The 15,072-nt window shown below is 34.3% G+C and overlaps 1 protein-coding gene and 1 long non-coding RNA gene across 19 annotated transcripts in view; one reads left to right on the top strand and one right to left on the bottom strand.

Annotated features, from left to right (window-relative positions):
• LOC120618307 (uncharacterized) overlaps positions 1–7,265 on the top strand; it is a 35,347-nt gene extending 28,082 nt beyond the window's left edge. The window contains exon 4 of one of the 2 annotated variants that reach the window (XR_005657217.1): positions 6,727–7,265. This is a non-coding gene — a long non-coding RNA (uncharacterized LOC120618307). Of the gene's footprint in view, positions 1–391; positions 4,210–6,726 lie in introns of those variants that run through there. The other variant, XR_005657216.1, reaches the window with a different exon arrangement.
• Positions 1–15,072, bottom strand: part of CAPRIN2 (caprin family member 2) — a 39,709-nt gene that overhangs the window by 17,602 nt on the left and 7,035 nt on the right. For all 17 annotated transcript variants that reach the window (XM_039882383.1, XM_039882387.1, XM_039882384.1 and 14 more), the window contains exons 4-9: positions 10,366–10,452; positions 6,338–6,576; positions 5,027–5,109; positions 2,868–3,035; positions 1,870–1,913; positions 261–938 (exon numbers count right to left, since the gene is read on the bottom strand). In XM_039882383.1, the coding sequence (XP_039738317.1) occupies positions 261–938; positions 1,870–1,913; positions 2,868–3,035; positions 5,027–5,109; positions 6,338–6,576; positions 10,366–10,452 (1,299 nt within the window). The remainder of the gene's footprint in view (positions 1–260; positions 939–1,869; positions 1,914–2,867; positions 3,036–5,026; positions 5,110–6,337; positions 6,577–10,365; positions 10,453–15,072) is intronic.

The raw sequence follows: 15,072 nt of genomic DNA, 5'->3' as shown, positions 1-15,072 counted from the left end.
TGTCATATCATTAAAGTTTTGGCATTAAAACAGTATTTCTGATTGTAGAAATTTCATTTCGGGTTAGCCTCAAAAGTCAGACTAGGTCTACTTCCAATTTTTAAGGGAAACCAATAAATTACGCATTAAAGAGTTAAGTGAAATACTGTATACAATTATTTACATGTGTTTTATTATTTTTAAAGAAAACAAAAAGTTATTACCACAACTCCTTATTTATGCCTACATTGACAGAAGCAGACCGATACAGATCAACTCACGTCTTTGGGTTCTGTATTAAACTTCCTGGGCAAGAGATGGTCATTTGGTATGAGGCTTGCTGCAGCTACCCCCCAAGACTTTGGAGAAATCTGTGATTGTGGTGGTAAAGGGTGTTTTTGATTCTCGACAGTGTTTTCCCAGGATTTAGGAGTCTCTGGCTGTCTCGAATCCTGCTCTTCACATATGGGAGAGGTCCATGACTTGGTGATGTCCTGCTCCTTCTGCAGAGAAGGTACCCAAGACTTTGAAGTTTGCTTCTTCGGATCCTGTTCCTTCTGCAGCTGAACTGGCCAAGGCTTTGGTGTCTCCTGCTTCTTCTGTTCCTCTTGAATGTATCCTGCTTTGGATTTAGGAGTTTCTTGCTTCCACTGGCTAGAAGTTGGCTTGGGTTTAGAGACGTCCTGCTTCTTCTGCTCTTCCTGCAGAGCAGACCTGAGTTTTGGATTCTCTTGTTTCCTCTGTTCTAAGGAAACTGCAGGCTTTGCTAGCTCCTGGTGCTTAACAGAAGACTCCCATGACTTGAAGGGTTCCTGTTTCTTCTCTTCGCCATCTGGTTCAGTAAGCATATCCCAACATTTGGGGAGATTTGGTTTTCTAGCATAATCCGCTTCCCAAGATTGCTCTTCCTCTTGTTTGCTTGAATAATCTACTTCTGTCATGTACCGTCTATTAAGAAACTAGACCAGAGGAAAAAAAAATGTGCTTGAGTCATAAAATTTGTGAAAGCCCTTGAGGGAAATACTGAACTCTATTCATATTACTATGTCCGCTGGTCTGAGCCATCGTGCTAATAGTAAACTTCTGTCCTTATCCTGCTTGAAAAGACTCTTACTTTTTTGTCCATTCCTTTTCCCTCAATTAACAGAAATATAAACTTTGTTACTTCAAAAGTAGCAATCTGTATTTGACTGGCAGAGGCAGAATAACCTTAATAAGAGCCTGAGTCAAGCAAACGTAGCACCACGATATACAGTTCTTAGCAGTCTTAGCTGAGTCAAATACTGACTGCTAGTTTTGAAATATCAAAGTTTGTATTTCTGACTACCCACATGACTCCCTTAAACATTAAGGCAGAGGACAGTTCAACTTCACAAAGTTACACCGTTCAACCTTAAGCCTATATTTCCTAATTACTAGCCTTTTCTTTATTTCTATTATATGTCATACTGTGATATTGCCTCTTCCATTCTTTTCAGTTCCTATGAATTTCAATGCCACCTCAGAAAGAGAACAAATACCCTGTTCTATTATTAATGTGAGTAAATTTTGGAGAGAGCAAAATCCTACTCATCTTTAAATTCTAACACAAGGGCCAAAAACCAGAATAACAGCTAACATGAGCAGTTATTGTGGCCAGGCCAAATTTTAAGTAATTTAGAAGTTCACTCCTAGTAACTACATGGGGCATCATTATTACCCCATCTCATGTACGAGGACAACAGACATAGATAGGTGGGCTAGATATCTTGCCCAAACTCACCAAGCCAATATGCTGAACAGCCAGGATTCAAGTTTAAGCAGTCAAGCTCCAGAGCATCGACTCTCAACCATAACACTACACAAAAGTCTCAGAAACCAAAATCAGTAAGTTACCTTTCAGTACCTTACCTCTTGTGGTTGTATCTCTGGCTGTGCAAGTTCCATAAGAGACCCTGGAAAGACAAAAGGCATACTGAATAAATACTAGGCGAACTGTAAGTTTTCAGACAGATTACAACTATAATTCATTCTGGCAACATATTTTCAGAAGCTAGTAGTTCTCCTCATACACGACACTTTTATAAAGTAAAGTTGCAGTTAAAAATTGATCTCTGATAGAAAATAAGACTATCTCTTCTTACCCACAAACACAGTTTCTTTCAAGTTGGAATTATAGCTCCAGTCCCATGGGGTAAGAATTAGTCATCTCAGCTTGAAATACAGCCCTTAAAGGCCTCCTACACACCAGTTTAAGGTTGGGAGGAGGGTAAGAAAGTGAAGTTACTGGACTTAGTATTAAAAACTATGAGGAAATGAACATGAGAAATGACTTGAATCTTGCTAGTGGCTACAAGAACCCTGTCTGGACTACCCCCTTATTTATTTCTTAAATAAATCCAGCCTCAACAAACAAAAGCAAAAGTGCCATTTACTCACAGTATTTATTCCCCAATATTTACTGGAAATATTTATTTTGGCACTTTTTTCCTGAATAAATTATTCTATTATTTTAAATTATATTATTCTTAAATATGCTAACCTTAAGTTATTCTTGTTCTACTACAGTACTGGATTCTACTATAACTTACATTTGAACAACAATTTTAAATGGAATTATCCTAACAGTTTAACAAAGAGATTCATTCAAACTCCATAAATGCCTCATTTTTACAGTACTCTTACATCAAATGTTTCTATTAAGGTTCACCCTTAATAGAAGGTGAATCTTGGTAATAAAGCCTACAGGTGTTTTCTAAACCTAGGCTTATCCTGCAGCAAGTAAAGATTTCCATGCATGTAGGAACTAACAAATTTAAATAAGGCAATCATTTCACAACGATTTGACGTATTTGGGGTAAGTATTAAAAATGCAACCACTATAAAGAATTTCAGAGATCACAACAAACCTGACTCTTTGACAGATTCAGTCTTCAATAATTGTTTCTTCTTCTCTGATTTTATTAGCATTTCTTCTTCTAATGATAAATCTTTTTCTTTAGCATTTTTTGGAACAGGGATACTTTCAAAATAGCCTGAGTTCAGCAATTTAGACAATAGGTCTTTCATATGCTTGTCTAAGAAAGAGTGATTAAGATTTAGTTATCACATATCCTAACAGTTCATGGAAAATTATTTGGCACAGAAATCCTAATATAATTTTATTCTAATTATAGTATGTCATTATAACATTCTACATTATAGAGGATTCAAAGAACTGGTTAATACATTGAAAAGTAAATATGCAGCCCATGTTTATGTCATGCTGAATCAATATAAATTTTAAAGATCAGAATTCCAAAGTTAAGCAAGTCTCTTAAGTTTCTCTGGGCCTCCATTTGAAAAATAACTAAAAAATCAGAGATCCTAATCAAAGACTCTAATATGTTACAAAAGCACACATTATTCCCTACGCTGAAAGTAATTTCTCCCATCTGCTCCCAAGACATCACTACTAGCAACTACTTTATCTTCCCCAAGTTAATTAAAACCTTAGAGAAGTAAAAGTTCCCCAAACATAAAGATTGGAAAACCCTACCCTGGACAAACTCTAAAGGATGTTTAAACTACAAAACTCCATGATTAAGACTTTACTCTTGAGTTATTCTTTATGTTACTCCTAGCACATCATCCTTTGATGATCAAGAAAAATCTTAAAATGATGTTAAAGTCACTGTAACATAAATAGGTCTAAAGTCTATTTCATTTTAATATCCACTAAAATGTTAATTCCCAAATAAAGCAGAGTTCTCATACTTAATTTAGGTCTATTATTCCTTTCATAGGAGTACAATGACATAGATTTTGTCTTTTTTTAAGAAAGTCAATTTTGGGGTATAATTTACAAACAATAAAATTCACCCTTTTTAAGTGTACAGTATAGCTGTGTAACTTCTGGTGTTGCTTCCACCAGAACAATGATACAGAACATTTTCATCAACTCAAAAAGTTCTCTCATGCCCCTTTCGTAATCAATTCCCTCCCCTCGCAGCAACCACTGACCTGTTATCACTCTAGTTATGTCTTTTCTAGAATTTCATATAATTGGAATTATACTATATGTACTCTTTTTGTCTGGCTTCTTTCACTCATCATAATCATTTTGAGATTAATCCATGTTGTTGTATGTATGCATACTTCATTTCTTTTTTTTATTGCTCAGTAGATTCCACTGTATGGATATACCACATCTGGGCTGTGTTCCATTTGGGGATATTATGAATAAAGCTGATATGAACATTCATGTACAAATACTTATGCAAACATATGTTTTCAATTCTCTTGGATACTAGAAGTATAATTGCTTGGTCATATAGTAAGTGTACATTTAATTTTATAAGAAACTGGCAAATTATTTTCCAAAATATTAGTATTATTTTGCATTCTAATCAAGAAATAAATTTCTGTGATTTAAACTTGAAAGGACTTAGAAATTTTGAGATAGTTATACATATGTAGATTTAAAAAAAAAAAAAAAGTAGTAATCATTATTAACAAAAATGTTTCCTAGCTTCAAGTTTCATTATCCTAAACTGGTACGCAAAACTATGTACTTTCATATCTAGCCATTTGTACTTGGTCTTTTGGCCAAAGTCTATTTAGGAAGCCAAAAGAACTTTCTCTCCAGCTCATTTACAGATCAATAGACAACAATGCTTCAACAGAATATGAAGCCAAACCACTTACATTTCTTAGGCAGATCTTGTAGCTAAGCCTTCATATTAGCAATATGTGTATTTAAGAGTCTTAAATGGAACAGGTACTAATATTTGGAATAGAGAACTGAACACCTAAATGGTCAAGCTAGTGTTGAAGCTTAGCACTAGTCCTTAGCACTTGTTCCTAAATCATAGTGCCCTTCAGCTTCAAAACTCTCCCTAGGTTCCATTTTAATGAGTGCAATTATACAACAGAACTAAAGAAAGAAAGATCATTCTCCCGAAGAGTACAGTACTGTCAGGCATATCAGTTCTGATGGACTGACACAGTTTTGGCCTTCGATATCATTCGAAACTTCTAGACATAAAGTTTAGCATTTACTGCACAAGCCCAGAGTAGAAAAACTCACATGTTGTTCCTACCACTGCTTTGTCACTACCTTCCAAAAGGTCCCAAAAGTACAAGGATGACTGCTCCATTTGGTCTTCAACACTGACAAGGAAAAGCAGCAGCAGAACAAAGTGGCTTTAGAGGTACACATAATATATATACACGGAGCAGTACAATTTATACACTATAACCCATCAACAGTCAAGACATTCAATGTTAATTTTGTTGTTTTATGCTTTGGAAATGAAAAACTGAAATTTTATAAAAAATTAACTGTCCATGTATGGATTTCAATTGTAAGCATTTCCCCTTAAAACAACAAATATAAAGATTTTACCATAAATGGCTATTAAGGAATAGTCCAAAAAGAGTTTAAAGCTGTCATGCAGTATTATTCACTATCAGGCATATGTCCTAGGTGAAAGATAGTGGAACAAAAACATTAAGTGCTGCATTGGACTTTAAAGAGAGCAGCTTATTATTCTAATTATGTTCCACTTACATTTCTCATATTAAAACAATATCAGCTACATTCCATGAATCCACCAAAGTGAAGTAGAGAAGACACCAAATAGGTAATGATGGATTAGACTATCAGAATGATAATTAAAAACATAGATATTAAGAGTTTTATTAGGTTTCTTCCTGATACAAGGTTGATTTCTAACAGTTAAAATCTAACTGCTTTAGCATGGTTAACAGACACGACGTTGGAACAACCTATTTTTAACAAAGCAAAAGCTTAGAGATCTGCTCATTAGCTGATTTATTCTATCAAAGCAAAAACAGCAAATGGATAATCAGGGGAAAAACTAAATAGCCTTGATTTGCTAGTTTTGTATTTTATATTAACAGATCTTTTTCTCAGTATTTAGTCGCAGCACAAGAAGAGCACCAAATAATTCGCACTTTGAAATTTTAATGAAATTTTAATGGGCCAAGTCCAACTTTATGTACCTCCTCTTAAGTACAACAGTAGTAAGAAAGCAAAGACTCTCAGGTAATATCACAGCCTGAGATAATTACAAAAAAAATTTTAAGAATAACATAATCAGTATTATGGTTAATACTTGTACAACTTGGTTAAAACTTGATGATCAAGACACTATTTTTTAAATCGGTGTTACAGTAAAGAAGTATGTTAATGAGGTCCTCAAATTCACTTTCCTCCTAGATAGTCTAGCAACCCTGTCAGAGTCTAGGCTGGCCAATGTCTCCCATGTTGAATCAAATTAATGTTTTCTTAATTACTAAATAAATATATATAACTAAAAGAGCTAGACTAAAGTGTTATGTGTTCTATTTCAGGAAAATATTTTCATTAGCTTACCTCAGACTTTCATTTCTTTCAGGGCAGGTCAGTTTTGAAAATTTAATGAGGTAGTCAAGTTCTTTTAAAGGCAAAAACACTGCACCATTCAAGCCTTCTTTCAAGTCTTTCTGCACATGTTCTTGTGTCAAGTTCTGTAATACATACTGAACTTGAAGTATAGTGCGAAGCTTTTTCTTCTCAGCCTCAAGTTTTAGCATGTGCTCCCTTCTCTGCGCCTTCTTCTGAGCTTTAAGTAGCTGTTAAAACAAATGGTAATTCAGGTTGACAACTCCCCACCACCCCATACTAGCAATTCCAAGAGTTAAGGGTAGATGATGAATCCCATATATATGTATAACACTGAATGTAAAACTGACAAATCCATTTAATCTTGTTTCCTTTTTCAGCTAAAGAAGTCACTGAGTAACAAACTGGTTTGTCTCGGGTAACCAGAGCCAAAGGAGTCCAAATATCTGACTCCCAACTCCAGGCTGTATCTAATACGTCTAATATCACCATGATGAGAAGAAGCAAAGTACCCATCACTGATATGAATATTAATCCCAAGGTATTACTTCTCCAACATATGTATATTGAGCCTTTATAGAACATCTATTTTATGGAAAATGCTTCAGTATAGTTTTGGGGGTTCTTTAAATCTCATGATCCAGAGCAAGAATAAACTAAAATGGTCAGTTTTCAACAAACTAAAGAAGACTAGCTAAAGCATAAAGAATTGAACACCTAACAGAAATAAAATGTCTTACAAATGTAATGCCAAGAAACAACCACAGCAAACAGGTTTGTTTCAAAAGTAAAATTAAGAGATATTTTCATAATTGTATTTCAGTCTGGACTGAACTGTATCTTCCAATGTATAGCTGAGAAAACACATGGAAAAGTAGTGGAACATAAATTTTTCCTCAAATAAACGTATGTGTGTGCATCCTGAGCAGCCCTGAGTCTACTCTAAAGCTCAGAACTACAATACATTAAAAGTCTAACATAACAGTACATCGTCCCAGAAGGGGCTTCCCATCGAAAAATAATAATAAGTACTACCTATTTTGGCTAAGAAACCTAAAAGGTCTTTTCTTCCCATAGTTATTTTTCTGATTGTAATATTTCCATCGTATTGGATATTTCCCAAGGTATGAAGAAAAAGAGAAAAAAAATCTAAAAGAAGATTTTTCCTATAGATGGGTTAAAATACTTTGATATAGCATCAGTATTTAAAATTCTACAAAAGAAATGTGTATGCTCATAAATCCTAATAAAGATTGGGAGGGGAAAAAACTCAGGAAAAAGATCCATTACAGCATTATTAATTCCCCTCTAGGGGGTATGAAAGCAACTTCATAAATTTTACTTGTGGTCCTACCAGCAATGAGACAATGACTTAAGATAAAATTTTGAGAACAAGAAATGGACTGGTGGGGGTGGTTATATAAGCAAGGATATTTTCTTCGGGATGGCAATGGCTCAGAAAAGCTTTTCTGAGACCTCAGTATAGTCTTACAACAATGAACACTTATCAAAACTATAGGATTCTGTTTCCGCTTGAGAAAAGGAAAGAGTATAGAGGTGGCACTTCTAGCTATCCAAGACAATGGGATTCTCTTGGACACAGTTTTATGTTATATGGAAAGGCAACTGATGCTGAGGGCATCTTCAAGATTGTATCACATGATTACCACAGATCTCTCTAGCCACCTCCCAAGGTTGGATTAGGTGTTCTTATGGGCTCATGCCACCCTGAACTTCTACTGTCAAAGTATCTATTACAATAAATGATTTTCTTTTTATTTATCTGCACCTCTCCCTTAGACCTCAACTCCATGATGACAGGGACTATATCTCTGTTGTTCACTAATATATCATTAGTGTCCAGCACAGAGCCTGACACATGACAGGACCTCAAATGTTTGCTGAATCAATAAAATGTCAAGTTAGAAAACATGTTGTCTCTTAGATCATAACCAGACGTTATGAAAACCATTGACAACCATTTATCCTTATTTATGTGGAAACTAAGAAGTCACGCTACATTTGCTTTTCTTCTTCAAGTTGAGGACTGTTTTGGAAAGAAGGAGAAGATATGATGTATAAACCACTATCAACCAATAGTATTGAATAATAAAATTTATTTTCTGAACCATGACATAGAATGATAAATCTCCACCAAGGACAGAGGTCATATTATGAAGACAAAGAGAGGTGTGGCTGGGCTGAACAGGAAGGTTGCCAAATTCAGTTTAAAAAGAAGAAAATGTTTCATAACCTGTAAAACTGGCTATCATAGAAGAGGTTTGACAAAAGAAGGGCTTTTGGGATCTTGATTCATTAAGGGACACTCCAAAGTACTTTAGCACCTCACCTAAAGTAAAAGTAAATCTACAGTACAAGTAAGGAGAAATAATCTTACAGACAATAATACAATTTGGTGGGTTAAGAGCTACCTCTAGATGATAGAAGTGGAAGGACAAGTGAATAGACAGCATGTCTATGGTATAAAGTAAACAAGACAGTTTTTAAGAGTGGAAAGTAGTCAGGGTCCTACCTTCACTCTACCACTTACTGGCTACATGACTTTGAAGAAGTTCCTTTTGTTCTGAGCCTCAGACTCCTTATCTGAAAAATGGGGCTATTTATACCCACTTCCTAGATTGCTATAAAAATCGAATAGACTTTCATAGGTGCCAGGCACATGGAAAGTATTTTTTTTTAAGATTTATATCTAAAATGAAGAAAAAAATCATATATTGAAAAAATAAACATATGAATGGAAAACTAAAATTCGATAGGGTAACTCTGAGTGAAAATTATTTAAGTATTATAAAAGTGTATTTCCAACCACCTGAACAGAAGGAATATATGAAAGATCTTTTTATAGTAAAATGGACCAAAACTTAACACATTGTGGGGTGGAGAATCAATCGTACAAAAAAAAAAGAATGACTTAAAAATAGTATATCTAAAATAGCCTAGAAATATTTAATAACAGGAATTAACAGAAAGTACTAAAATTCAGTGATAAGTGAACATGAGTTAAAATATGCTATGGTTGACAAAAAAGAGCCAATATCATCTCAGATTTGCATTAACAAAAAGTATCCAGAAAACAGAAAGTGGTGGCTCCATACCAGACTATCTTAGATTTATGCCCTACCTTTAAGAGTTAATTAAGGCAGACACCCACAAGAGAGCAACTCAGGACTGAATTACAAGGATCAACATAGTGGATATCTTCAGCCTAGAAATGATGCTTTGGCTTTTTTTTTTTTTTTTTTTTTTTTGGCGGGGGTGGGGGTGTGATACAGGACAGGGATGATGCCAGAGGAATGGAGAATTTCGCACAAGAAAAAAAATATCCAAAAAATAGAAGGAACTGTTATATGAGACATGCTCCCTCCCCCAGAAATGAATTTATTAAAAAATTCCCTCAATTTTTAGAACATGATTTTTAAAGGACCTTCTAAGATTCTAAAACAGGGAAGAATGCTTCATTAATGAATGCTTAAGACTTCATATTAATTACTAAGTGTCAGATAAAAGTTTGAATTGCCAGCATGGAAAACCTAACAAGCAGTGTGACCAGACTAACTCCAACTTAAATCATAAATTTTCCTGGTAATAACTAGCATGGCCTCAAAAAGAGTCTATCAATTGTGTTTCCTAATATGTTAAATAATGTTAAACTTACAAGCCTATAGCATATAAATTTATAGGCTATATTTTAAAATATCTTGAATAAATATATCTGTAAAAATAGTTTTTATTCCCTTCTCAGTGATTTCTATAATTCCATAGTGAAATAATACACATAGATAACTAATACTTTATTCACAATGTCTCATATTCAGATACTATTTGTGTTTTCTTGAGGCTCCAGAAATCTGAAAACACTAGTTCTGGAGTAGCTATCCTCAATAAAATATTTGCAGGATTTAGATAGGTAATAATCAAACACCGTTATTAGACACTGATATTTTCTTAAAGAACAGTGGTTAAACTCATTTCAGGAAAAGCTAAGAAAACATACTCACATCTTGGCTTAGTCCCGAAAATGTTTTCTGAAGCTCCTTGGCAAATTCTAAGTTATGTAGCACTTCTTCATATTTCTCTACTGCTTCCTACCAAATAGGATAAGAAAACATAGCTTCTGTAAACTTCTAAGTACAAATATGTCAAAATAAGTTTCCCTCAAAAACAGAGGAGATTTAAGACTTCATAAACTAATCATCTACTATACACATAATCAAAAAAGTAGGAAGAGTATTTAGTAGAAGTTACATAAAACTAAATTTAAAAATTCGATTTTTATACCAGAAATCTGAGCCATAATAAGTAATAATAATAATAATGGGGCTGAGTCCCTGTCTATAAAGTCTAAGAGCAGAGAGGCCTGTGGGTTTTAAGAACCCTGAGCAAATAGGATTTCTGTCAATATTCGTTTACTACTCACATATATTACACAAGTAGTGAAATGAGAATTACACAGATGAATAAGCAACTTCAATTTATTTATACCTAGTAGAAAAGACTTATAAACAATTACTTATAACAGACAAGATTAAGTAAGATTATAACATAAATATTGTATATTTAAAGGGGCAATTTTTTTTTAAGATTTCACGGGAAACAAAGTTAATAATTAGAGAAGTGGGTTTTTTATGGGACCTAAACTAACTCAAATCTATATGGAAGAACAAAGGGCAAATACGAAACAGAACAAGGTGGAGAATGTGTTTAACCAGATAGACATATTACAAAAATTCCATAATTAAAACAGTATAATATTCCATTTCTAGATATATACCCAAAAGAAATGAAAATATTATGTCCACATGAAGACTTGTGTGCAAATTTATACAGCAGTATTATTCATTACAGCCCAAAATAAAAACAATCTAAATATTCAGCAACTAATGGATAAAAAAACGTGGTGTAATTAAAGAAATACTACTCAGCCATAAAAAGAAATGAACTACTGATACTTGCTATAACGCAGATGACCTCAAAAACATAATGCTAAGTCAAATAAGCAGATGCAAAGACTTTATTTTATATAAAATATCCAGAAAAGACAAATTTATAGAGATAGAAAGCAAATAAGAGCACAAAAGGGAACTTGGAGGGGTTCTAAAACTGGATTGTCGCGATAGTTGCATAACTCCACTGATTCACTGCAACTCATTGAATTCTACACTTACGATGAGTTAATTTTCAGATATGTATATAATATCTGTTTTAAAAAATAGTCTGATAATACTGTCTTTACAAATGTATAGAGCAATAGGAACCCCTACGTACTAACAGTATTAGTCTAAATTGATCCAATAATTTTGAAAAAGTTTGGCATTTTTACCTATAAAGTTCACTATGATACATATATATCCTGAAAAAAATCTTGCACCTGTGTCTCAATAACACATACAAAAGTGCTCAAAGTAAATTACCAAAAAAATAATAGCAAGCAACTCAAACATCCACCTACTGACAGGCTACTCCTGAGTAGAGAAAAGCAAATGAAATATAGCTACTTGCATCAATATAAAAATCCTAAGCATGAGTGAAAAAGGCAAACTGCAGAATATATAGTATGATAGATAACATTTATTATAAGGTACAAAAAAGCAACTCTAACAGATTTAGGGGCAACAAACAAGTGCAATTAAAATAAAAGCAAGGAAACGACAGGCGGGGGGTGGGGGGATCAGGTTACAGGAGAGAAAAACTATGGGAAGGAGCTTCAGTGGTGTTAGTAACTACCAGTTGTGTAGAGTAATAGGTTCTGATGCTTGCTTTATTATACACTGTAACTTATATGCAACATTTTTTTTGGAACATATATTTCATGATAAAAAGGTAGAGAGGCCTTCCAACTACAGAACCAAGAATGCACAAGTGCCATAACCATAGTACAGTAAGTCCTCACTCAACATCTAAAAGTTCTTGGAAACTGCAACTTTAAGTGAAACAACATATAATAAAACCAATTTTACCATAGGCTAATTGATAAACAAGAGTTAAGTTCCTACAGCATATTTCTGATCACAAAAACATCACCAAACTTCTAAATAAAGACCCCAAACACTTCTAATATTAAACATTGACATAAATGTGAGATATAAATACACTTAAGAAAGATCAATAAAAACAAGTAAGATCATTATTTTCCAACCATTCAGTTCAGGGTCAAGGTGGCTAGAGCCTCTTTCATGAGCAGCTCAGGGCGCCAGGGTTCCTACCAACCCTGGACAGGACACCCTTCCATCACAGGGCACACTCACACACACTGACACTCGGACTGGGTCCATGTGGACACACCAGTTCACCTCAGTGTGCACATCTTGCAATGTGGGAGGAAACCAGAGTACCATAGAAAACCCACACAGACATGGAGATAACATGTGAACTCCACACAAACAGTGACCCCTGGCTGGGAATTAATTTTTTTTTCTCATCAACGTTATAACAAAACAACACTGAACAAAACAACATTATTTGAAGACCTGCTGTATACAGTCTTCAGAGAGCTGTAAAACTCTGTAGACCAAATTTCTCTATGTTCCAGACCTGGATCTTAAATACTTACTATATATCAGCCCTTAATGTTTCACAGACACATTGAGATCAGTGGTCCAAAATTAAGTTCTGTATCCCACCCTCCCAAAACCTGCTTCACCCCAGTGTTTCCAAGCCCAAGAAATGGTTTTGCCATCTATCCAACTGTTCAAGCCAGAAACCTGGAAACCACTCGGCTCTTCCCTCTACTCCTACATCCAGTTACCAAGCTGTTGATTTAACCTCTCAAATTCTGCTTCTTTACTCAAACCCCTCTGCCACTACCTAAGTACCAGCCCCCATAATCTCTGACCTAGACTATAGCCAACCCTCACCTAGTTTCCTTACATCCACACTTACCATCTCCAAAACATTCTTCGCACAAAAATGTGATTTTTTTAAACTACACATCTGTAGTTATTCCCTTCTTAAAACATATCTATATCATTTCTGATGCCCTTAGGAAAAAGTAGTCTTTAGAAAGATTTGCATAATGTGTCCTTCCCCATTCAGCTTTGTCACTCCATCCATACTGGCCTTCTTTCCACTTTCTCAGAAAGGCTCTTTGTAAAAAACATTCTTTTCCCTTTTCAGGGCCTTTACACATACTAGCATCTGCCTAGCCTGCTCTTCTTCTTTCTCCACTTTAACTGGCTAAGTCCTATTCAATTTTTAGGTCTTAACTAAAGCACTTCTTTCTCAAAGAAGCTGTCCTCAACTCTCCAGACGAGGTTAGAGTCCTCATCACAATCTGTTATCATTCTGTACTACACCTTAACGTCCATCATATTCGTATTTGCTTATTTCCTGCCTCTCTTCCCCATCACATAATATCCATGAGGACAATGACCACATTTGTCCCTTAGGTATTTATTATAACCCCGGCATTAAGCACGGCACCTCCCAGAGTAGGTACTTAATATATTTTTGTTGCATGAATAAAAGGTAGTTCAGAACATGATCTTAGAGAGCCTCAAATATGCTAAAGATTCTGAATAGAAATTAAAACTTTTGAACGGAATCATATGCTGAGATTTCTGTTTCAAGAAAAGAACACTTGGGCGGGGGCGGGGGGTAGGACTAGTGAATTAGAAAAGAAGATCTTCAAGACAAGGAGCTTAATTAGGAAGCTTATGTAACACAGGTGGCTTGCACTGACTAGGCCAATAGCAGTGGGACTGAAACGGAGAAAATATGTGGTGACAGAAAGAAATCTAACTATGGGCAGTGAACATACAATGCAACATATATATGACTTACTGTTGAACTGTACACTTGAAAATTACTGGATTTCGTTAACCAATGTCACAATAAATAAATACATAAAAACATTTATAAAAGTTAAAAATAAATAATAAAAGAGAAAAGATTTCATATTATTTAATGAGTTTAGCATTATGGGTCAGAATTTAGCAACAAGGGTTGGACACCAAATTCTAATTCTTTAACAATAAAAACTTCAGTGGAATCAAAAGTTCGAGCATTCTCTTGAATCTTAGGTTCTCCATTTCAAATCCAGATAAGAATCAACACAGATACTAAAATTACAAAATAGAACTCTGAAAAACATCATTAAGACATTCTTCTTACTATTTAAAAAGAGAAATCTAGATTTACGTTTGCGATTTTATTGATATCTTATGTCTACAGCTTAGTCTTGACACGTTACTTAAGAGTTACTAAAAAAGGTTACAATAGCCATGCAGATCATAGGAAGCTATATTTACAATATTTCAAACATCTATTAGGTTAAGAATTACAACCTGAAATTACAAAATTTCTAGTCAAAAATATTAAAAATACAGTATCAAACCTAAAGTATATAGTTAGAGCACTGGTTAAAGGAAAACTCCTAGCCTTAAATACATATCAGTGGGGAAAAAAAGAAAACATAAAGTAAGCACTCAACTCAAAGTTAGAAAATGAAGCAAATAAACCAAAGAAAAGCAAGAGAATAAAATAAATCCAAAGCTAGCTTAAATTTAAAACAACAACAACAAAAAAAAACACTAACTTAAGAGTAAAATGAGGAAATACAATCACACAAAAATGGAAACAGAAAGTAATACTGAAAGACTTTTATAAAAAATTACTTTGCCGCAAATAAATTTTTAAAACTAGATGAAATAAGTGAATATCAAGGAAAAGTTTTGGAAAGTTGACTCCAAAAAAAGAAAATCTAAACA

The sequence above is a fragment of the Pteropus medius genome, unplaced genomic scaffold, assembly GCF_902729225.1.
Source record: "Pteropus medius unplaced genomic scaffold, Ma_sr-lr_union100, whole genome shotgun sequence".
Lineage (NCBI taxonomy): Eukaryota > Metazoa > Chordata > Mammalia > Chiroptera > Pteropodidae > Pteropus > Pteropus medius.
Note: the sequence above shows the minus strand (reverse complement) of the source record. Positions and strands in the feature narration are given on the sequence as shown.